General features: G+C 37.1%; 2 protein-coding genes across 2 annotated transcripts in view; both read right to left on the reverse strand.

The window, feature by feature from the left end:
- Positions 1-13,475, reverse strand: part of LOC117317998 — a 37,373-nt gene extending 23,898 nt beyond the window's left edge. Inside the window, exon 1 of the mRNA XM_033872967.1 lies at positions 13,222-13,475. Coding sequence (XP_033728858.1) covers positions 13,222-13,288 — 67 coding nt within the window. The 5' untranslated portion in view covers positions 13,289-13,475. The remainder of the gene's footprint in view (positions 1-13,221) is intronic.
- Positions 13,476-18,482: 5,007 nt separating this feature from the next.
- On the reverse strand, positions 18,483-22,961 carry LOC117318105. Its single transcript, XM_033873106.1, has 4 exons — positions 22,914-22,961; positions 22,194-22,302; positions 20,507-20,620; positions 18,483-18,909 (listed from the first exon to the last, which is right to left on the reverse strand). The coding sequence occupies exons 1-4, from the start codon at positions 22,959-22,961 to the stop codon at positions 18,737-18,739; spliced, it is 444 nt and encodes a 147-aa protein (XP_033728997.1). The 3' UTR covers positions 18,483-18,736.
- Between the last annotated feature and the right edge of the window lie 2,420 nt (positions 22,962-25,381).

Raw genomic sequence — 25,381 nt, forward strand, 5'->3', positions numbered from 1 at the left:
TCTTTGTTTGGTATATATACATACAGAGATGTCAGGTCCACCAGTCTCTGTCGTTTGTCTGTTTGGTATATATACATACAGAGATGTCAGGTCCACCAGTCTCTGTCATTTGTCTGTATGGTATATATACATATACAGAGATGTCAGGTCCACCAGTCTCTGTCGTTTGTCTGTTTGGTATATATACAGAGATGTCAGGTCCACCAGTCTCTGTCGTCTGTCTGTTTGGTATATATACAGAGATGTCAGGTCCACCAGTCTCTGTCGTTTGTCTGTATGGTATATATACATACAGAGATGTCAGGTCCACCAGTCTCTGTCGTTTGTCTGTTTGGTATACATACAGAGATGTCAGGTCCACCAGTCTCTGTCGTTTGTCTGTTTGGTATATATACATACAGAGATGTCAGGTCCATCAGTCTCTGTCGTTTGTCTGTTTGGTATATATATATACAGAGATGTCAGGTCCACCAGTCTCTGTCGTTTGTCTGTTGGTATATATATATACAGAGATGTCAGGTCCACCAGTCTCTGTCGTTTGTCTGTTTGGTATATATATATACAGAGATGTCAGGTCCACCAGTCTCTGTCGTTTGTCTGTTTGGTATATATACATACAGAGATGTCAGGTCCACCAGTCTCTGTCGTTTGTCTGTTTGGTATATATACATACAGAGATGTCAGGTCCACCAGTCTCTGTCGTTTGTCTGTTTGGTATATATATATACAGAGATGTCAGGTCCACCAGTCTCTGTCGTTTGTCTGTTTGGTATATATATATACAGAGATGTCAGGTCCACCAGTCTCTGTCGTTTGTCTGTTTGGTATATATATATACAGAGATGTCAGGTCCATCAGTCTCTGTCGTTTGTCTGTTTGGTATATATATATACAGAGATGTCAGGTCCACCAGTCTCTGTCGTTTGTCTGTTTGGTATATATATATACAGAGATGTCAGGTCCACCAGTCTCTGTCGTTTGTCTGTTTGGTATATATATACAGAGATGTCAGGTCCACCAGTCTCTGTCGTTTGTCTGTTTGGTATATATATATACAGAGATGTCAGGTCCACCAGTCTCTGTCGTTTGTCTGTTTGGTATATATATATACAGAGATGTCAGGTCCACCAGTCTCTGTCGTTTGTCTGTTTGGTATATATACATACAGAGATGTCAGGTCCACCAGTCTCTGTCGTTTGTCTGTTTGGTATATATACATACAGAGATGTCAGGTCCACCAGTCTCTGTCGTTTGTCTGTTTGGTATATATATATACAGAGATGTCAGGTCCACCAGTCTCTGTCGTTTGTCTGTTTGGTATATATATATACAGAGATGTCAGGTCCACCAGTCTCTGTCGTTTGTCTGTTTGGTATATATACATACAGAGATGTCAGGTCCACCAGTCTCTGTCGTTTGTCTGTTTGGTATATATATATACAGAGATGTCAGGTCCACCAGTCTCTGTCGTTTGTCTGTTTGGTATATACATACAGAGATGTCAGGTCCACCAGTCTCTGTCGTTTGTCTGTTTGGTATATATATATACAGAGATGTCAGGTCCACCAGTCTCTGTCGTTTGTCTGTTTGGTATATATATATACAGAGATGTCAGGTCCACCAGTCTCTGTCGTTTGTCTGTTTGGTATATATACATACAGAGATGTCAGGTCCACCAGTCTCTGTCGTTTGTCTGTTTGGTATATATATATATACAGAGATGTCAGGTCCACCAGTCTCTGTCGTTTGTCTGTTGGTATATATATATACAGAGATGTCAGGTCCACCAGTCTCTGTCGTTTGTCTGTTTGGTATATATACATACAGAGATGTCAGGTCCACCAGTCTCTGTCGTTTGTCTGTTTGGTATATATATATACAGAGATGTCAGGTCCACCAGTCTCTGTCGTTTGTCTGTTTGGTATATATACAGAGATGTCAGGTCCATCCAGTCTCTGTCGTTTGTCTGTTTGGTATATACATACAGAGATGTCAGGTCCACCAGTCTCTGTCGTTTGTCTGTTTGGTATATATATACAGAGATGTCAGGTCCACCAGTCTCTGTCGTTTGTCTGTTTGGTATACATACAGAGATGTCAGGTCCACCAGTCTCTGTCGTTTGTCTGTTTGGTATATATACATACAGAGATGTCAGGTCCACCAGTCTCTGTCGTTTGTCTGTTTGGTATATATACATACAGAGATGTCAGGCCCACCATATATACATACAGAGATGTCAGGTCCACCAGTCTCTGTCGTTTGTCTGTATGGTATATATATATACAGAGATGTCAGGTCCACCAGTCTCTGTCGTCTGTCTGTTTGGTATATATATATACAGAGATGTCAGGTCCACCAGTCTCTGTCGTTTGTCTGTTTGGTATATATATATATACAGAGATGTCAGGTCCACCAGTCTCTGTCGTTTGTCTGTTTGGTATATATACATACAGAGATGTCAGGTCCACCAGTCTCTGTCGTTTGTCTGTTTGGTATATATATATACAGAGATGTCAGGTCCACCAGTCTCTGTCGTTTGTCTGTTTGGTATATATATATACAGAGATGTCAGGTCCACCAGTCTCTGTCGTTTGTCTGTTTGGTATATATATACAGAGATGTCAGGTCCACCAGTCTCTGTCGTTTGTCTGTTTGGTATATATATATACAGAGATGTCAGGTCCACCAGTCTCTGTCGTTTGTCTGTTTGGTATATATAAATACAGAGATGTCAGGTCCACCAGTCTCTGTCGTTGTCTGTTTGGTATATATATATATACAGAGATGTCAGGTCCACCAGTCTCTGTCGTTTGTCTGTTTGGTATATATATATACAGAGATGTCAGGTCCACCAGTCTCTGTCGTTTGTCTGTTTGGTATATATACATACAGAGATGTCAGGTCCACCAGTCTCTGTCGTTTGTCTGTTTGGTATATATATATACAGAGATGTCAGGTCCACCAGTCTCTGTCGTCTGTCTGTTTGGTATATATACATACAGAGATGTCAGGTCCACCAGTCTCTGTCGTTTGTCTGTTTGGTATATATATATACAGAGATGTCAGGTCCACCAGTCTCTGTCGTTTGTCTGTTGGTATATATATATACAGAGATGTCAGGTCCACCAGTCTCTGTCGTTTGTCTGTATGGTATATATACATACAGAGATGTCAGGTCCACCAGTCTCTGTCGTCTGTCTGTTTGGTATATATATATACAGAGATGTCAGGTCCACCAGTCTCTGTCGTTTGTCTGTTTGGTATATATATATACAGAGATGTCAGGTCCACCAGTCTCTGTCGTTTGTCTGTATGGTATATATACATACAGAGATGTCAGGTCCACCAGTCTCTGTCGTTTGTCTGTATGGTATATATATATACAGAGATGTCAGGTCCACCAGTCTCTGTCGTTTGTCTGTATGGTATATATACATACAGAGATGTCAGGTCCACCAGTCTCTGTCGTTTGTCTGTATGGTATATATATATATACAGAGATGTCAGGTCCACCAGTCTCTGTCGTTTGTCTGTTGGTATATATATACAGAGATGTCAGGTCCACCAGTCTCTGTCGTTTGTCTGTATGGTATATATACATACAGAGATGTCAGGTCCACCAGTCTCTGTCGTTTGTCTGTTTGGTATATATATATACAGAGATGTCAGGTCCACCAGTCTCTGTCGTTTGTCTGTTTGGTATATATATACAGAGATGTCAGGTCCACCAGTCTCTGTCGTTGTCTGTATGGTATATATATATACAGAGATGTCAGGTCCACCAGTCTCTGTCGTTTGTCTGTTTGGTATATATACATACAGAGATGTCAGGTCCACCAGTCTCTGTCGTTTGTCTGTTTGGTATATATACATACAGAGATGTCAGGTCCACCAGTCTCTGTCGTTTGTCTGTTTGGTATATATATATACAGAGATGTCAGGTCCACCAGTCTCTGTCGTTTGTCTGTTTGGTATATATATATATATACAGAGATGTCAGGTCCACCAGTCTCTGTCGTTTGTCTGTTTGGTATATATATACAGAGATGTCAGGTCCACCAGTCTCTGTCGTTTGTCTGTTTGGTATATATACATACAGAGATGTCAGGTCCACCAGTCTCTGTCGTTTGTCTGTTTGGTATATATACAGAGATGTCAGGTCCACCAGTCTCTGTCGTTTGTCTGTTTGGTATATATATATACAGAGATGTCAGGTCCACCAGTCTCTGTCGTTTGTCTGTTTGGTATATATACATACAGAGATGTCAGGTCCACCAGTCTCTGTCGTTTGTCTGTTTGGTATATATACATACAGAGATGTCAGGTCCACCAGTCTCTGTCGTTTGTCTGTTTGGTATATATATATACAGAGATGTCAGGTCCACCAGTCTCTGTCGTTTGTCTGTTTGGTATATATACATACAGAGATGTCAGGTCCACCAGTCTCTGTCGTTTGTCTGTTTGGTATATATATATACAGAGATGTCAGGTCCACCAGTCTCTGTCGTTTGTCTGTTTGGTATATATATATACAGAGATGTCAGGTCCACCAGTCTCTGTCGTTTGTCTGTTTGGTATATATACATACAGAGATGTCAGGTCCACCAGTCTCTGTCGTCTGTCTGTTTGGTATATATATATATACAGAGATGTCAGGTCCACCAGTCTCTGTCGTCTGTCTGTTTGGTATATATATATACAGAGATGTCAGGTCCACCAGTCTCTGTCGTTTGTCTGTTTGGTATATATATATACATACAGAGATGTCAGGTCCACCAGTCTCTGTCGTTTGTCTGTTTGGTATATATATATACAGAGATGTCAGGTCCACCAGTCTCTGTCGTTTGTCTGTTTGGTATATATATATACAGAGATGTCAGGTCCACCAGTCTCTGTCGTTTGTCTGTTTGGTATATATATATACAGAGATGTCAGGTCCACCAGTCTCTGTCGTCTGTCTGTTTGGTATATATATATACAGAGATGTCAGGTCCACCAGTCTCTGTCGTCTGTCTGTTTGGTATATATATATACAGAGATGTCAGGTCCACCAGTCTCTGTCGTTTGTCTGTTTGGTATATATATATACAGAGATGTCAGGTCCACCAGTCTCTGTCGTTTGTCTGTTTGGTATATATATATACAGAGATGTCAGGTCCACCAGTCTCTGTCGTTTGTCTGTTTGGTATATATATATACAGAGATGTCAGGTCCACCAGTCTCTGTCGTTTGTCTGTTTGGTATATATATATATACAGAGATGTCAGGTCCACCAGTCTCTGTCGTTTGTCTGTTTGGTATATATATATACAGAGATGTCAGGTCCACCAGTCTCTGTCGTTTGTCTGTTTGGTATATATATATACAGAGATGTCAGGTCCACCAGTCTCTGTCGTTTGTCTGTTTGGTATATATATATACAGAGATGTCAGGTCCACCAGTCTCTGTCGTTTGTCTGTTTGGTATATATATACATACAGAGATGTCAGGTCCACCAGTCTCTGTCGTCTGTCTGTTTGGTATATATATATATACAGAGATGTCAGGTCCACCAGTCTCTGTCGTTTGTCTGTTTGGTATATATATATACAGAGATGTCAGGTCCACCAGTCTCTGTCGTTTGTCTGTTTGGTATATATATATATACAGAGATGTCAGGTCCACCAGTCTCTGTCGTTTGTCTGTTTGGTATATATATATACAGAGATGTCAGGTCCACCAGTCTCTGTCGTTTGTCTGTTTGGTATATATATACAGAGATGTCAGGTCCACCAGTCTCTGTCGTTTGTCTGTTTGGTATATATACATACAGAGATGTCAGGTCCACCAGTCTCTGTCGTTTGTCTGTTTGGTATATATATATACAGAGATGTCAGGTCCACCAGTCTCTGTCGTTTGTCTGTTTGGTATATATATATACAGAGATGTCAGGTCCACCAGTCTCTGTCGTTTGTCTGTTTGGTATATATATATACAGAGATGTCAGGTCCACCAGTCTCTGTCGTTGTCTGTTTGGTATATATATATACAGAGATGTCAGGTCCACCAGTCTCTGTCGTTGTCTGTTTGGTATATATATATACAGAGATGTCAGGTCCACCAGTCTCTGTCGTCTGTCTGTTTGGTATATATATATACAGAGATGTCAGGTCCACCAGTCTCTGTCGTTGTCTGTTTGGTATATATATATATATACAGAGATGTCAGGTCCACCAGTCTCTGTCGTTTGTCTGTATGGTATATATATATACAGAGATGTCAGGTCCACCAGTCTCTGTCGTTTGTCTGTTTGGTATATATATACATACAGAGATGTCAGGTCCACCAGTCTCTGTCGTTTGTCTGTTTGGTATATATATATACAGAGATGTCAGGTCCACCATATATACATACAGAGATGTCAGGTCCACCAGTCTCTGTCGTTTGTCTGTTTGGTATATATACATACAGAGATGTCAGGTCCACCAGTCTCTGTCGTTTGTCTGTTTGGTATATATATATACAGAGATGTCAGGTCCACCAGTCTCTGTCGTTTGTCTGTTTGGTATATATATACATACAGAGATGTCAGGTCCACCAGTCTCTGTCGTTTGTCTGTTTGGTATATATACATACAGAGATGTCAGGTCCACCAGTCTCTGTCGTTTGTCTGTTTGGTATATATACATACAGAGATGTCAGGTCCACCAGTCTCTGTCGTCTGTCTGTTTGGTATATATATATACAGAGATGTCAGGTCCACCAGTCTCTGTCGTTTGTCTGTTTGGTATATATATACATACAGAGATGTCAGGTCCACCAGTCTCTGTCGTTTGTCTGTTTGGTATATATACATACAGAGATGTCAGGTCCACCAGTCTCTGTCGTTTGTCTGTTGGTATATATATATACAGAGATGTCAGGTCCACCAGTCTCTGTCGTCTGTCTGTTTGGTATATATACATACAGAGATGTCAGGTCCACCAGTCTCTGTCGTTTGTCTGTTGGTATATATATATACAGAGATGTCAGGTCCACCAGTCTCTGTCGTTTGTCTGTTTGGTATATATACCATACAGAGATGTCAGGTCCACCAGTCTCTGTCGTTTGTCTGTATGGTATATATATATACAGAGATGTCAGGTCCACCAGTCTCTGTCGTTTGTCTGTTTGGTATATATATATATACAGAGATGTCAGGTCCACCAGTCTCTGTCGTTTGTCTGTTTGGTATATATATATATACAGAGATGTCAGGTCCACCAGTCTCTGTCGTTTGTCTGTATGGTATATATATATACAGAGATGTCAGGTCCACCAGTCTCTGTCGTTTGTCTGTATGGTATATATACCATACAGAGATGTCAGGTCCACCAGTCTCTGTCGTTTGTCTGTTTGGTATATATATATACAGAGATGTCAGGTCCACCAGTCTCTGTCGTTTGTCTGTTTGGTATATATACATACAGAGATGTCAGGTCCACCAGTCTCTGTCGTTTGTCTGTTTGGTATATATATATACAGAGATGTCAGGTCCACCAGTCTCTGTCGTTTGTCTGTTTGGTATATATATATACAGAGATGTCAGGTCCACCAGTCTCTGTCGTTTGTCTGTATGGTATATATACATACAGAGATGTCAGGTCCACCAGTCTCTGTCGTTTGTCTGTTTGGTATATATATATACAGAGATGTCAGGTCCACCAGTCTCTGTCGTTTGTCTGTTTGGTATATATATATACAGAGATGTCAGGTCCACCAGTCTCTGTCGTTTGTCTGTATGGTATATATATATATACAGAGATGTCAGGTCCACCAGTCTCTGTCGTTTGTCTGTTTGGTATATATATATACAGAGATGTCAGGTCCACCAGTCTCTGTCGTTTGTCTGTTTGGTATATATACATACAGAGATGTCAGGTCCACCAGTCTCTGTCGTTTGTCTGTTTGGTATATATATATACAGAGATGTCAGGTCCACCAGTCTCTGTCGTTTGTCTGTTTGGTATATATATATATACAGAGATGTCAGGTCCACCAGTCTCTGTCGTTTGTCTGTTTGGTATATATATATACAGAGATGTCAGGTCCACCAGTCTCTGTCGTCTGTCTGTTTGGTATATATATATATACAGAGATGTCAGGTCCACCAGTCTCTGTCGTTTGTCTGTTTGGTATATATATATACAGAGATGTCAGGTCCACCAGTCTCTGTCGTTTGTCTGTTTGGTATATATATATACAGAGATGTCAGGTCCACCAGTCTCTGTCGTTTGTCTGTATGGTATATATATATATACAGAGATGTCAGGTCCACCAGTCTCTGTCGTTTGTCTGTTTGGTATATATATATATACAGAGATGTCAGGTCCACCAGTCTCTGTCGTTTGTCTGTTTGGTATATATATATACAGAGATGTCAGGTCCACCAGTCTCTGTCGTTTGTCTGTTTGGTATATATATATACAGAGATGTCAGGTCCACCAGTCTCTGTCGTTTGTCTGTTTGGTATATATATATATACAGAGATGTCAGGTCCACCAGTCTCTGTCGTTTGTCTGTTATGGTATATATATATACAGAGATGTCAGGTCCACCAGTCTCTGTCGTCTGTCTGTTTGGTATATATATATACAGAGATGTCAGGTCCACCAGTCTCTGTCGTTTGTCTGTTTGGTATATATATATACAGAGATGTCAGGTCCACCAGTCTCTGTCGTTTGTCTGTTTGGTATATATATAAATACAGAGATGTCAGGTCCACCAGTCTCTGTCGTTTGTCTGTTTGGTATATATATATACAGAGATGTCAGGTCCACCAGTCTCTGTCGTTTGTCTGTTTGGTATATATATATATACAGAGATGTCAGGTCCACCAGTCTCTGTCGTTTGTCTGTTTGGTATATATACATACAGAGATGTCAGGTCCACCAGTCTCTGTCGTTTGTCTGTTTGGTATATATACCATACAGAGATGTCAGGTCCACCAGTCTCTGTCGTTTGTCTGTTTGGTATATATACATACAGAGATGTCAGGTCCACCAGTCTCTGTCGTTGTCTGTTTGGTATATATATATACAGAGATGTCAGGTCCACCAGTCTCTGTCGTCTGTCTGTTTGGTATATATATATACAGAGATGTCAGGTCCACCAGTCTCTGTCGTTTGTCTGTTTGGTATATATACATACAGAGATGTCAGGTCCACCAGTCTCTGTCGTTTGTCTGTTTGGTATATATATATATACAGAGATGTCAGGTCCACCAGTCTCTGTCGTTTGTCTGTTTGGTATATATATATACAGAGATGTCAGGTCCACCAGTCTCTGTCGTTTGTCTGTTTGGTATATATATATATACAGAGATGTCAGGTCCACCAGTCTCTGTCGTTTGTCTGTTTGGTATATATACATACAGAGATGTCAGGTCCACCAGTCTCTGTCGTTTGTCTGTTTGGTATATATACATACAGAGATGTCAGGTCCACCAGTCTCTGTCGTTTTGTCTGGGAAGGGGGAAAACCCCAGGAACCCCCTCCCTTCCCTTTTTTTATTCCCGATTTACCCCCCTTAATCCACTTTTCCCCCCCCGGTTTCCCCCCATTTTAAAATTTAAAAAAAATTTCTTACCCCGTCCCTTCCCTTTTTCCCCTTTTTATATATTTTCAAAGGGTGGTTCCCCCCCAGTTTTCCCCCCCGCCTTTTCCCTTTTTTAGTTTACCCCCCCGAATTCATTTTATTTCCATCCCCCTGTTTTTTTCCCCCGTTATTTTATTTAGCCCAAAATTTTTTTCCCAACCATCCCCCCTTTTCCCCCCCTTTTTTTTGGGATTATATTACCCCCCAAAAATTGTTTTTTTACCCACCAATTTTATCATTTCAGAGGGTCAGGGCCCATTTAGCCCGTGTTTTTCGTTTGGGTTTTTGGGGTATCCCCCAAGTCCTGGGGATTGGGTTTTCAATACAAAGCAGGGCCAAAAGGTTTGTGGAAGGTTTGGTTTTTAAAATTCAAATTTCAGGGGCCAAATCTTTGGGGTTGTTTTTGGGAAAAATTTCATAAGAGATGTATCCATCACCGGTCCCTGTATGGATTTCTAAAAAAACCCCTCAAATCCCAAAACCCCTTTTTCTTGCCCGTTTGGGAATTTTCTTAAAAATTGGTTTGGGGCCCCCCCCCTTTCAACCCGGCAACAAAAAATGGTTTTTTGTGGGTTTCAAAAAAAACCCTGCTCCGTTTTTGGGGAATTTCAAACCCGGAATTTTTGTGAAAATTTTTTAAACACTTTAAAGGGGTTTTAAAAATTTTTAAACCGTTTTTGTATGGAAAAAAGTTCTGTTTTAAAAGGGCCCATCTTCGGTTAAAAAAACCCCTTAAAAAGGGAAAAAAGGGATTTTCCTAATTTGAAATTTTTAATTTTTCCCAGGGTTTAAAAAAAAACATTTTCGTGGTTTAAAACAAAATGTCCGTGTGTGAAAAAAGTAATTTCCGTTTAAATTTAAACTTTTTAAGGGTAAAAAAACATTTTTTTTATTTAAAAAACTGTTCCTTGGGGTTTTGTTCGGGCATTTTTTGTGTTTAATACAACATGTAATTTTTTGTTAAACATTTCCATGTTTATATTGTGTTTTTTATTTGTTTAATCTTTTAAAGCCAGGGTAATTTTAAGGATTCCCCCGGTTTTATGGGGGAAAAAAAGCCCGGGCCCAGAAAACCCCCATGGGGGCATTATTAAGGACTAGGTTCAAACCCCCCCAAGGGGTAGGGGGGAAAAGTTGTTTTTTGGGGATACAAGATGTCAGGTACAGTTTGTTATATATATATACAGAGATGTCAGGTCCACCAGTCTCTGTCGTCTGTCTGTTTGGTATATATACATACAGAGATGTCAGGTCCATCAGTCTCTGTCGTTTGTCTGTATGGTATATATATACAGAGATGTCAGGTCCACCAGTCTCTGTCGTTTGTCTGTTTGGTATATATACATACAGAGATGTCAGGCCCACCATATATACATACAGATATGTCAGGTCCATCAGTCCCTGTCGTTTGTCAGTGGGTTGATCATCAATGTCTGTGGATTGTTTGTCAAGTTACAAGCGTCCGACGATTGTGTGACGACATGGATTTGTATATATTCAAACTACAAGGTACATAATTATTCATATTAGCCGATAGTATATTGTATGTGGCATATGTTAGCATGTATATAACTATACACCGGATCCCTGTATCATTCGTAAATGGTAAACCCCAGATCAAATCGCCACACAACTGCATTGCCTAAGTTGTAATTCTGCTTATAAATTGTTCTGCCTACCGACGCCATCACAGGCAACATATGTTGGTGTGTGTGAAAACAAACATGCTCCTGTGTGTGAATACAACGTATTCCTGTGATTAAATACAACATCTTAATGTGTAAATAAACATTTTGTTGTGTATGAAAACAACATGTTCCTGTTTTTGAATACGACATCTTTCTGTGTTTGAATACAACATGTATCTGTGTGTATACAGCATGTTCCTATGTGAATACTGTCCAGTGTTTACATAAAAATCATCTCGTGAATGAATACTAAATGTCACTGTGTGTGAATACGATGCATCCCAGTTTATGAATAAAGCGTGTTTCTATGTATACAACATGTTCCTATGACTAGATCAAACGTGTTCCAGTGTACGAAGGCATGTTCCGTTGCGTACGTGATATACTATTGTGTTAATACAACATAGATAATTGTTTTGTTAAACATTAACATGTATGATATGTTTATTTCGTGTTATTTGTTTTAACGTCCTATTAACAGCCAGGGTCATTTAAGGACTTGCTAGGTTTTGGAGGTGGAGGAAAGCCGGAGTACCCGGAGAAAAACCACCGACCTACGGTCATTTCCAGGTAACTGCCCCACGTAGGTTTCGAACTCGCAACCCAGAGGTGGAGGGCTAGTGTTAAAGTGTCGGTACACCTTAATCACTCGTCCACAGCGGCTCCGTGTATGATATGATTTTTCTGATAGTTAAGTAAATATTCTATATTTAATATGACAAGATAAACTGATTAATTTATTTTGTAACTTTACGTCCTTTCCCTACTGTCCTAGTGTATATCATGTATCAATGCCTGTGTATCACGAGTAACAGTGTCCCAATGTCGGTTATATTGAAACTCTGACTATACATTGAATAATTACCAAAACAATTTTCTAGCTTATATCATTATTGCAGATATTCGCTAAAATACAACATGTTCCACAGTGTAAAATACAACATGTTCCACAGTGTAAATACAACATGTTCCACAGTGTGAATACAAATGTTCTACAGTGTGAATACAACATGTTCCACAGTGTGAATACAAATGTTCTACAGTGTGAATACAACATGTTCCACAGTGTGAATGCAACATGTTCCACAGTGTGAATACAACATGTTCCACAGTGTGAGTATAACATGTTCCACAGTGTCAATACAACATGTTCCACAGTGTGAGTATAACATGTTCCACAGTGTGAGTATAACATGTTCCACAGTGTCAATACAACATGTTCCACAGTGTGAGTATAACATGTTCCACAGTGTCAATACAACATGTTCCACAGTGTGAGTATAACATGTTCCACAGTGTCAATACAACATGTTCCACAGTGTGAGTATAACATGTTCCACAGTGTGAGTATAACATGTTTCACAGTGTGAGAATACAACATGTTCCACATTGTGAGTATAACATGTTCCACAGTGTCAATACAACATGTTCCACAGTGTGAGTATAACATGTTCCACAGTGTCAATACAACATGTTCCACATTGTGAGTATAACATGTTCCACAGTGTGAATACAACATGTTCCACAGTGTGAGAATACAATATATTCCATTGTGTGTCCATTTGCTTTTACATTATGTGTAATGCCCCGTATAACACGTGTTGCTGTTATCCAACATGTCGGTTATAACTGTAATTTTATAATCTAATGTGATACAATTTTGAGTGTGCTAAACATATTTTTTGTTTTTAATAATGTTACTATTGGAGATATTTCCTCAAAAAGACACTTAATGAAAAGTTGTTCTACATGTACTACTCTTTTATATCACAGGCAAACATAATTCCATATAGGTATTTAAAATGTACGCGCGTGACTACATATATTTTGTAGTATATTGTGTGTGACGGACTTAACTGTACTTAACAATATTTGTTTGTATAAACAAGTTATATTTATTTACAATAAAAGTACTTACTTGTTAGCATCAGAGCGGTTAAACAATTCCTCACCACCACACACATGTCTGTCAAACCTATAGCCATCCTAGTGAAATAGTGCTCCCGTCACACAGCACGTTCGTATGACACACTCAATCCAAAATGGCGTCTAAAAAGTACCATCATCAATCGTAACAACACAAACGCGTCATGTTGTCCATAATATGTATAGATCTATTGGCTGAAAAGGGACGAAAGGACCATTTCGGGTTCAGGGAATGTAAATTCAACACAGATACAATTAATACCACGTTAGAAGTCTACTGCCGGTGAAGCTGAGGCAATGCACGGAGAAAATCGATACAAACTCTGTTTACGATGTCTCCATTGACTCATGTGCTCCTCATTCTGTATGATAGAAGGCATGGGTAAAACATGTTGAATGGGACGGCGCAACCTCTATTGTAGGTCTAGAATATATATATACAGGACAACGCGGGGTAAAACATGTTGAATGGGCCGGCATAGTCGATGTTGCAGGTCGAGTGCACCTTTGGATAAAACATGTTGAATGGGACGGCGTAGGCGCTGTTGCAGGTCGAGTTTAATCTCTTGATACATCTATATAGCAGAATAATGTTGAATTTCTGAAACGAATAAATATCTTTAAAATTGCATAAAACTAGCCATATATTATACCAAAATGTTTTTCTGAACATGTAGTTTCTTAAATTACCAATAATTTCCTGTAGATCCTAACAGTTTCTACTGTAGAGTTCCTTTGTGGTAAGATGTAGCATGGAGTGATTCTAAGTCACACAAATAACCAATTCTAAAAACTAACCAAGCTGCTATTGTTACAAGTATATATAGCACAGGTTAGGAGCATTTATTAGACTTGATTTGTTTATATATATTATAAAAACAAATCTGGGCAAACCAATGCTCCTATTTTGTGCTTTTGACAGTTGTGAACAAAACGACATAGCTGTTTTGTGTAATATATTTGATACAAATGAACTGATTATGTCCCCATGGAAAATGTATTTTTCGAATGTTTTGTTGAAAATGTTGAATAGCACGGCGTAGTCACTGTTGTAAGTCGAGTGCACCATGGGATAAAACATGTTGAATGGCACGGCGCAGTCGCTGTTGTAAGTCGAGTGCATCATGGGATAAAACATGTTGAATGGCACGGCGCAGTCGCTATTGCAAGTCGAGTGCATCATGGGATAAAACATGTTGAATGGCACGGCGCAGTCGCTGTTGTAAGTCGAGTGCACCATGGGATAAAACATGTTGAATGGCACGGCGCAGTCGCTATTGCAAGTCGAGTGCATCATGGGATAAAACATGTTGAATGGCACGGCGCAGTCGCTGTTGTAAGTCGAGTGCATCATGGGATAAAACATGTTGAATGGCACGGCGCAGTCGCTGTTGTAAGTCGAGTGCATCATGGGATAAAACATGTTGAATGGCACGGCGCAGTCGCTATTGCAAGTCGAGTGCATCATGGGATAAAACATGTTGAATGGCACGGTGCAGTCGCTATTGCACCTCGTAAGGAAAGATTTTTTAAAACTCGAAAAGGCGTTTCGTGCACTGATTATCACACAATCAGCGACGATGACCAAGTCTGAACTCTTGGAACAGGGTGAATGCAAGAAATCACAAAACAGGATTTCGAAATATGCAAGTTAAGATAAAGACTAAAATGAACAAAGTAATGGCGGCGTATCAGATTCGTAATTTCCAGCTATTCCCACTAACGTTTACTACAGCTTAAGATTCCCTGACTTCAGGGGTATCTAAATAGCAATTCCTGCAAAAACAGTGAAATTTTACAAGCCTATAAATTCCTACTATGGTACAATTTAACAGAAGTTTTAGTATGTATCATTACAAACCGTGGGACTTGCTGTTGTAATTTGTTAAGCAGTTTATATTTACATTTGTCTGGCATTGTTACTATATAGTCTGTTTGAGAGCTCTGGCATCGATGTACACGTTTATATGGCATCCATCACGCGCTACACTTATCAGCGTATTAATACAACACAAACCGGAACTACAATATCCAGGATAATTAAGTTTAACGACTAATTATTTTGTCTAATTATTTGTTATAAAAAAATATGTCATTTGCGCATAACGTTGATAATAAGATGATTAACAAAATTGAGTTTTTTTTTTTTATTTTCCATGTACTATTTTGTTAGCCCAAAAACACGCGACCATGTTCCGGCTGTTCCAACGACTGACAAAAATCTGCTGACTGTCGGTAAGGCTGGAATTATGAATTTTAAATATGAAGAATAGCATTTAAAAAATAAAGAAGTAAAAGGAATGTAAATATACGCGTTGAACTGTGGTATTTATGATCTATTTGAATGCCAGAGCTTTGCAAGCAAACAAATCGTAACGTGCTAACGCACATTATGTAGTTTGCCTGCAAAGCTCTGACATTCAATAGATCATAAATACCATACAAAAACAGTTTAATGCTTAAGTAAATTTTAACAAAACATGCGAAAAATGCATATGTCAGAGAGACACAGCTAGCTCATTTCTATCACATATAATGCACAAACTAGCAATGCCGTTTTGTTCATAAGTGTTCATAAGCATAGAATAGAAGCAGTGGTTTCACTAGATTGGACTTTATGATATGTATAAACACTGATTTCATTTTGACCTTGAAATGCAAATGGCGGTTGTGAACAATATCACACATATATGACATATAAAGAGACATTAAAACATGAACAATGCTGTTATTAAACACTATCAAGAACTCTAGACATGGCAAGAAGACTGTTTTTAAAAAAAAAGTTCAACATCTGAGTTTTGGTTAAAAGATGCATATTCTGAAAAAAAAGTCCCACACTCACACAAGGTGCCGTGGTGACCAAGTGATTAAGGTGTTCCGACATTTTATCATAAGCCCTCCACTTCTGGGTTGCCAGTTGGAAACCTACGTGGGTTAGTTGCCAGGTACTGACCGTAGGCCGGTGTTTTTTTTCTCCGGGTACTCCGGCAGTCCTCCACCTTCAAAACCTGACACGTCCTTTAATGACCCTGGTTGTCAATAGGACGTTAAACAAAATAAACCAAACTAAACCCAAAGTCATAAGCTTAACAGTTTGTCTTAAAAATGTCCTTCTTACTATGATCAGACTCCGGGATCATGAAACAGTCTTAAGTCCAAGTTTAGTCTTAGACTTAAGTCTGCTTCATGATCCCGGGGGCAGATGTCTTGAAAGTATGATATAGTAGCATTAGCATTTCATGGTCAAAACAAAGTAAGTGTTATACGTACATAAAGTCAATTTTGGTAAAGCACATGCTCATATCGTGGGCTATAGACCATTGCTAGCATTAGAGCATGACTATTTTTCAAGTTTGATTTTTTATGTGACATCTTACCACAAAGTTACTCCAAAGAAGAAACTGTTAGTTTCTAAAGCAAAATATTGGTAATTGTAAGAAACTACATGTCCAAAAAAACATTTTGTATGTAATATGACTCATTTTTGTGCAAATTTGTAGTTACTTATTCGTGTTTGAAATTCAATATTATTCTCCTATATTGATGACTCTAATATTGTTGTATATAAATTACTTTGTTGTACCAGTTTAATAGTTAAAGTTTCCTTGACTTTGTGCAAATAATAAAACACTCACTATAACTGAATGAATGCCTAGAGGACATTTAATCAATAATGTCAGTAAACCCTTGATCCAAAATGACTGAAAATATAAATATCCGCGTTGCATTACATCTCGCAAGGCGTTGCGTATTACACGACACAAGGGAGATAGCTCGTTTAGATTCACAGGAATGATCTTGTGGGACAAAGGCCGTTTTCGTTCACCCTGGTCCGGGACACTGTTGGGCAAATGATATGTAACAAAGTCATGGGCTTGATCCAATGCTTTATTAGTATAAACGGAGGCTTCCATTTGGCCAAAGGGGCGGGACCGTAAAAGGTGAATGATGATTAAAAATTAAAGACAGATCTAGCGATTTTATTTTTCATTCTTTTGAGCTTTAACAAAGATTTTCAAGTTCTGTATTACTACTATACGAAGGTCCATCAAGATTTATGCTTGATAATTTACGGGTTTGTTTCCATTTGTTTTAAAACTTTTTTATTGATTTTACAACGCATCAGCACAATTAAATTACTTAAGGTTGGTTTTCACGGATGCCAGACCAACTGGCAATGCGTTTATAGTTCTACCACACTGAAATACCACATCATGATACAGTCGCGTAAAACAACATCAAGAAACAATGTATACGTTGAGGAGCTATAAATCAACCGGAGTTAGCTTAAAACTTATAACAATAGTTCTTCTATCTCACTAAGGCTTTAGTTATAGTATGAATAACGAATAAATGATGGAGAGGATGCTTAAAAAAGTCTGCGATTTTAAATGTGCAGGTTTTCCAGTTAATCTGGTAAGAGCTGCCTCAGGTAAACACACCATAGGTAAGCGTACAATACCAACTAGATATGACATCAACTCCACGGGTTATAGGGAGACTGCCAGTTGTCTACCTATCTGAACACTCTCCGTATTTTAAGGAAAGAACGTTGTGATCATGATTGTCGCTAGTCATTCTTAACTATATTTAAATGTCTTGTCAACAAACTGATTTCTGATCTGTTTGATGCGCTTGCAACATCCACGGTAAATATAAAATATGCAAAATAATATTAAGATACGAAACGCCGACAGGGTCAAAATTCGAACTGCTTATTTTCTTATTTTTATCTGCTATCATTCATTCCTAATACTTATATTTCAATCCATTTTATAATTTCTTATTCTTAAATGCTATTCCTAATTCTAACATTTCATTCTAATTCTAGTTTGTTGTTAGCGATACGTATCTACGTTGTATTCCCGTTTGCCCTAGTCCATACTTGCTTACGATATAACGTTTCTTTCTGTTTTTGTTGCAATTCTGAATATTCTAACTTCCAAATGCCATTTGATTGTTCTTCTTTCACAAATTGTTAATTAATTGATATGTGTATATTCACATATATATGCTATAAAATGTTCTGCGTTCATCACGGCACGCGATATATTACAAATGTACAGGTTTTATTCAGGATACATATAGTTCATGATAGCACGCGATTTAAAAAAAACAAAAATATACACTACTGCAAAAATAGAATGGCGAGCAAAACGGCGGGAATCCCCCATGTCGAAAATATCAGTGTCATTGTTTTACGAGTACTCTTGTACTCTTATATACCATAAAACCTTTCCAATAGAATAATTGTATTCTTGAATTTCATATCAATTTCATATAATTTGTACTTCAAAACAGCGATTGAGGATATCGAGTCGCTAGTTTAATACCTTTATTTGTCATAGAAAGAACACCGTTGTTGCAGGCTTTAGTTACATACATTGATACCTAATTTGTTGTCTGTCTATTGTATTAGATTAGATATTATAGTCTGACGTGATTAAACACTGTCCATTGTGGTGAGATAATATTAAAGCCTTTCTCTTTCTCGGCACCACATGTCAGTTCAGGCGGATTGAACCACGGCCGCCCCCGCCGCCGCCATCGCCCCATACACCACCACCTCCATCACCACCACTGTCCGGAATCACAGTTCTGCTCAAACGAATTGAGTCGCCACCACCACCCTCCGGAATAACAGTTCTGCTCAGACGGATGAAATCGCCAACCCAAACTGAAAATTAATAAAAAAAAAAAAACAACTAATAATGTCGAAACGCACTCTCGAAGAAATTTTCCATTTTATTCCATGTGCCAGCAAAATAAAGTGGATTTACACCATATTGAAATAATAAAAACGAAAGAAGAAATATACATTCTAACTCAGAACTGAGAAACTAAGGAGACACTTAATACTTACTCGTGGATTTTCAACAATTAAATGCAGATAGCATGCCTTGTTTAAACATTCTTAAGTACAAGTCAATTACAGCAATATCAAGAAAAGTATTAATTATACACCACTACATTACAAGGCAAGGGATGTAGCATGTCCTATAATTAGGAACACGAGCGATCAGTACATTTAATGTAAAGTTAATCATTCTTAATACAGAGTTATGAATGAAAAACTGCACTGTGCAACTGTGTGCCCCTATGTAATAATTTTGTTAAAAAGCAATGTTCAATATCTAACAATGTGTTGACAGGAATGCTTAATATTCTGACCTTGTGATACTGACGTCATACATCTGAGGTGTAGTTAAAACTTAATCAACCATGTTCGACCTGTGATTCAGTTGTGGATGTTTACATAGTACGGGGTTATAATGAATTGCTTTTCTTTAAGGACTTAATATGGCCGACAACATTAAAAGTAACTGGATTTACACACTGAGAAAACGTTTTTGCTTCATTAGGGAAGTTTGTGTGTTGTACTATGTGAAGAACTTTCTGTGTAAATTTCATATGGGTAGGTATATCGTACATACACTGTACATGTGTGAACACATTTGCATATTACAGCATATCTGGGAAATAAGACAATGTACATGTATCATAGATAATCAGGTCAGGTCCTCAGGATTGAGCAGCTATCATATAGGCAGGATTAATCAATTGATTGATTAATTAATTGTAACGTCTGTCTACCTGTTATGATAGAGGGTTTATCAGATATAAATAGCAATATAATGGGTATGTGTTTGTTTATATGTATACTCCACGTTTGTCACGCTATCTCTGTAATAACCAGTGTTCCGAAAATTCTCCTTTAATATTGCAGATTGAAGACACTATTGGTGTTATTAGTTAGTCTCCGTAATTCGTTACCTGCCTGTTACGTTAATTCATGCAGGTAAAACATAGGCCTCTTTATCCATATCTGACTTAGGGAATAAAGATCGTCGTTATATAATGGGGTTAAATTCCAAAAACTTTTTTTTGTATCTTAATGACATATTCAATTCTCTAGTCATTTTTGTTATTTGTTATGTTAGATAGACACACACTTTTATACGTAATAATGTCATTAATGTTCTTTTGAAATCAATTGTTGAATAGTATGGGACTTATTGAAATGTTGAGATTTTTACCCCTCCCGATAAGGATTTTGATACTTCTTCTGATCTGTTTCAAGTTTAGTCACCTCCTATAATCTGATTAGGTCCATGAGTCTTACTATATCATTGTATAGACTATTTGATGTCGCCAGGATGTTTCAGGATAATACTTATAAATCGATGCATTGAGTGAAGTTATCAACACGATTTTATTACACTCATGTTTTATACTCAGCACACAAAACATTTTCCACATTTCTTTCATTTTACCTCGCTGTATATGTCGTTGTACAACTACAACACAACACATCCCGTCTGTCATCGCCACACATATCAATGTAATTGTCGTCATCCCGTCCGTTCCTTGATGACTGTAAGCTTCTTCTGCAAGAATATTATTATAACGGTATTTACGGTCATTACACAATAATAATTTGTATTAAATACCATTAATGTTGAATACTACAATTTGTATGTAAATGTTTACTAGATTTCTCTTACACTTTGTGACGTTTTTGAGAATGAATTTATTCTGTGTAATTCTTTAGTATATCAAAATAATGCATATCTACAATCGAAAACAGAATCGTAAATTTGATTTAACATATAAAAACCTTTCCGTTTTTAAACATTTTAAAAAGTGTGCTCCATAACAACTCTTTTATGCAATGATAGATATATTTCGTTTTTAAATCAAGATTTCCTAAACAGATGAATATATTTTAAACACTTGGCAGGTGCAAAACGTATATATACGATAATATATACCAAAAAAAACGTACCTTAACGTTTACATCGATGGAAAAAAGCATTGAATATCTCAAACTGCAGCGTGTGGGATATTATGTATATATAAGTAACCAGAGAAAACCTAGCAGATAATACAAGCAAGCCAGCATAAATTATTTTTGTAAAGAAACACGTAATGGGAAAACAAGTGTCCGAACAAACGTGTATCAGAGAAACAAATAACTTGAGTTGTTCAAAGTATCATTTATTGTAACATACCTGCTGCATTTTTGCATAATTTGAACGTATAGAATTTCTTCTTAGACATCTATAGTATTTCAAATGAAATTTGATTTTAACATTTACATTCTTACCGAATAAAGTAAATGCTATATGCAAGTGATGTAGCTGATCACCAAACTGGTATAATTTTGTTGATGGATAGTGACAAGTTCAAACGAGCAAAGAATGATTTACATGTAAATCCCTCTTATATAATAACAGTTTCTTCAACAGAAAACGCCAATATAGTATAATACAAACTGACATATTGAAGTTGAATGGTAGTAAGGAAATCATGGAAGCAAAGGAGTTAAATCCCTCATATAACCATAGTAACGTCGACAGAAAACGTCACACCCATGCTTGTTTGAAATCAGTTTTCAGTTTTCTCACTGGGGGGAACATCTATTAGGATTTCAAGTAAGTCAAATACTAAAGGAATTTAACTGGTTAAATATCAGTTTGACAAAATCAAAATGACACACAAGGCAAGGATGTCTACTTGTTCAAATAAAATGTATTCAAAAGCAACAAAAATGTTGTTCGGACGCTATCTATGAGATATGAATTATAGTATCATGTTACGCCGTCTTTAACAAGATTATGTATATTGTTCAGTGTCATGTTTAGGCTAGCATCATTTAAAAACCATTAAACATAAAAATCATTTAACTTTTTCTGCATAGCCTATTTTTGAGCACAGAATGATAACGTCTTTATTAAGTTATTGATGAGAGTTAAAGTGACCTACCGAAATCACTTAAGTTAATTAATATCTTTATGTATCGTATTTAAATAACTTCTTTCTAATGTAATACGAAATTATTTTTAAGACCTTATTTTGAAGTTTGGACACTTTTATTTTGCTTTATTAACATTGTCACTATATCAGCCGTTTATTCAAAGCATATGCAGAGATCAAAAAGTAAATATACAAGAAACTTACCATAGAGTCTCATATCAATTGGGTAGGTCCTCTCCTTGTCACCACCTGGAGTGTTTGTATTAAGAACAACGTTAAAGCTCATATACGCCTTCTTTCGTTTTCGACAAAACTGGCGTCATAACACATGCAATAAATGTAAAGTAACGGGCGAATAATCCATCGTACAATACATTAACCAGCAAATTCCTTTACTAAGTAGCATCATCTCGATATCATGCCATTGTATTTCAGCTTACAGCTTATTTTTCCTTTCCGAAATGTTAAATTTCTCAATATCAAATGCAGACATACATTTACGCCTTATAAAGCTGTTTATCTATTTTAGGCCAGTAGGGGGATATTGCTGCTGGCTGAAACCTCACCAATATGACTGGGCTATAGAATCTATCCCGTAGTATGCATTTATAGAGAGAAACTTCAAAGAGTCCCATATTATTTTGTAAACATTAAAAGCAATGACAGTGAATGTCCTGATTTTATCATTTCACATGTTCAGATTTTCTTTCCACACCTCATGTCTGTAATTGTATAATCGAAATAGTGGGGACCAGCGGACAATATCATAACCTTGGTAATTTACGATTATCACATGTCATCTTTTTTTTCAATTTTAAAAACTCAAACAATGGCATATGCACTATAAGTCTACTCAGAGATGTAAATATATGTGATATATACATCTCTGGTCTACTATACAGTGAGGTGACAAAATGATCTCACTTGTGCAGTCTCTTTACGGTGATTAATTTTCCTTGCCTTGTTAACCATTATATTTTTGACATGATTTGATAGGATTTTATACACTTTTAAGAACATGTTGTACCCTTTCCTGACGTAATATGAACATAAATATATCCATTTCTTAATTTTGCAAGATAAAGATTTGATAAATGCAGTAGTTTGAAATACTGTTGTCTCATCCTGATGTAAGTTAATCAGATAGTACGTAATCACAGAGCTGATTTTTTTTATCTACGACGATACATGGGTTTTTTATACATCGAACTTTGAAGATTTCCTTTGTACATATTAAATCAAGAATTTTTAAATATTGGTTGATATCGCTATTTTTTCAGGCAATGATATTTAATGTCTCACTAACAACAATCAATGTGTTATAGTTCCAAGTAACGAGCGAAAAATCTCCCGAACTGAAAAATATCAAAATATTTTATTTCTTAATTATCGAGATATAACATGAAAAATGAACGGAGGGTACTCGTTTTTTGTTTTTTGTTTTTTGAAATTACAGATCCATTACCAAAAATAAATGTAATCAAGTTAATCTTAATGATTTAATCAGGTTGCACTCTACACAATCACAGTGGAAATATACTTTATTCCTAAACTCGCTCTGCTAGACAACCTTACAACGCATCAGCCAGGCCAACGCGAGGTTATAAACGTCGATGTTATTTTTACCGTTATGGGCTAAAAGGATATATATCTAGGCCAATGGAAATTCTTGAAACTAGCTTAATTAAATCAACGTAAAATAGATAAATCTAACATATTATATGCGTTTATTAAACTATGAACACATCTTCCATTGTCTAGCTTTAATATCTTAGTTTCTTTCCTGTTAACAGGCACTTCGAAAGATGCATTATTTAAAATTTTATATTCCATTTAAAAACATCTGTTCATGTTCAAAACTGTCTCTTTGTAGATACATATACGATCGGGTTGCTTCCTTTGACATTGTACTAAAAAACAATTTCAAAATCAATAATTGGATTTTAAGATAACAATATTGTGAATTGGAAATTGGTTTTTAATATGTGTACAGGTATAAATATGCAAATAACTGAACCTTGTTTGAAAGTCTCTTACTAAGCGTTATTTATTTTTACAGTTTATCGAAAAACACTGTCAATTTATTTACTTTTTGGTATTCTAATAATTATTACTCAGTTAGAAATATCCGTTATCAGCTTCCATACGAAATTGACTTTAGTATTTATTTGTTCCACATACCGTCTGTAAATAAAATTTAAATCATCATTTTAAGTATAATTTCTATTTTAACATTAATCTGATTATTATACAATCAACAAATTGGTAAATTGTGTTGGTCAATGACTCTACGGAAATGTTTCCTTTCTTCAGTGAATCATTTTATTGTAAATAATGGCCATATAGGTATGGGTATATACAATACCAGTGGTAGGTATGGGATATATATAATCAAGTGGTAGGTATGGGGTATATATAATACCAGTGGTAGGTATGGGGTATATACAATACCAGTGGTAGGTATGGGGTATATATATGACTAGTTGTAGGTATTGGGTATGTACAATACCAGTGGTAGGTATGGGGTATACACAATACCAGTGGTAGGTATCGGATATATACAATACCAGTGGTAGGTATGGGGTATACAAAATACCAGTGGTATGTATCGGATATATATAAAACCAGTGGTCGGTATTGGGTATATATAATACCAGTGGTAGTTATTGGGTATATACCATACCAGTGATAGGTATCGGATATATATAAAACCAGTGGTCGGTATAGGGTATATATAATACCAGTGGTAGTTATTGGGTATATACAATACCAGTGATAGGTATCGGATATATATAAAACCAGTCGTAGGTATAGGGTATGTACAATACCAGTGGTAGGTATGGGGTATATATAAGGCCACTAGTAGGTATGGGGTATATACAATACCAGTGGTAGGTATGGGGTATATATAATACCAGTGGTAGGTTTTGGGTATACAATGTATATAATACCAGTGGTAGGTATGGGATATATACAATACCAGTGGTAGGTATGGTATATACAATACTAGTGGTAGGTATGGGGTATATATAATATCAGTGGTAGGTATGGGGTATATACAATACCAGTGGTAGGTATGGGGTATATACAATACCAGTGGTAGGTATGGGGTATATACAATACCAGTGGTAGATATGGGGTATATACAATACCAGTGGTAGGTATGGTATATACAATACCAGTGGTGGATATGAGGTATATACAATACCACTGGTAGGTATGGGGTATATACAATACCACTGGTAGGTATGGGGTATACACAATACCAGTGGTAGGTATGGGATGCATACAATACCAGTGGTAGGTAAGGGTTATATACAATATGTAAGCTTCAAAACGGTCATTAGTCTGATGAAGGTGACAGTGTAGTCATTGAAACTCTTAAATATCAT

The sequence above is a fragment of the Pecten maximus genome, chromosome 19 (assembly GCF_902652985.1).
Source record: "Pecten maximus chromosome 19, xPecMax1.1, whole genome shotgun sequence".
NCBI lineage: Eukaryota > Metazoa > Mollusca > Bivalvia > Pectinida > Pectinidae > Pecten > Pecten maximus.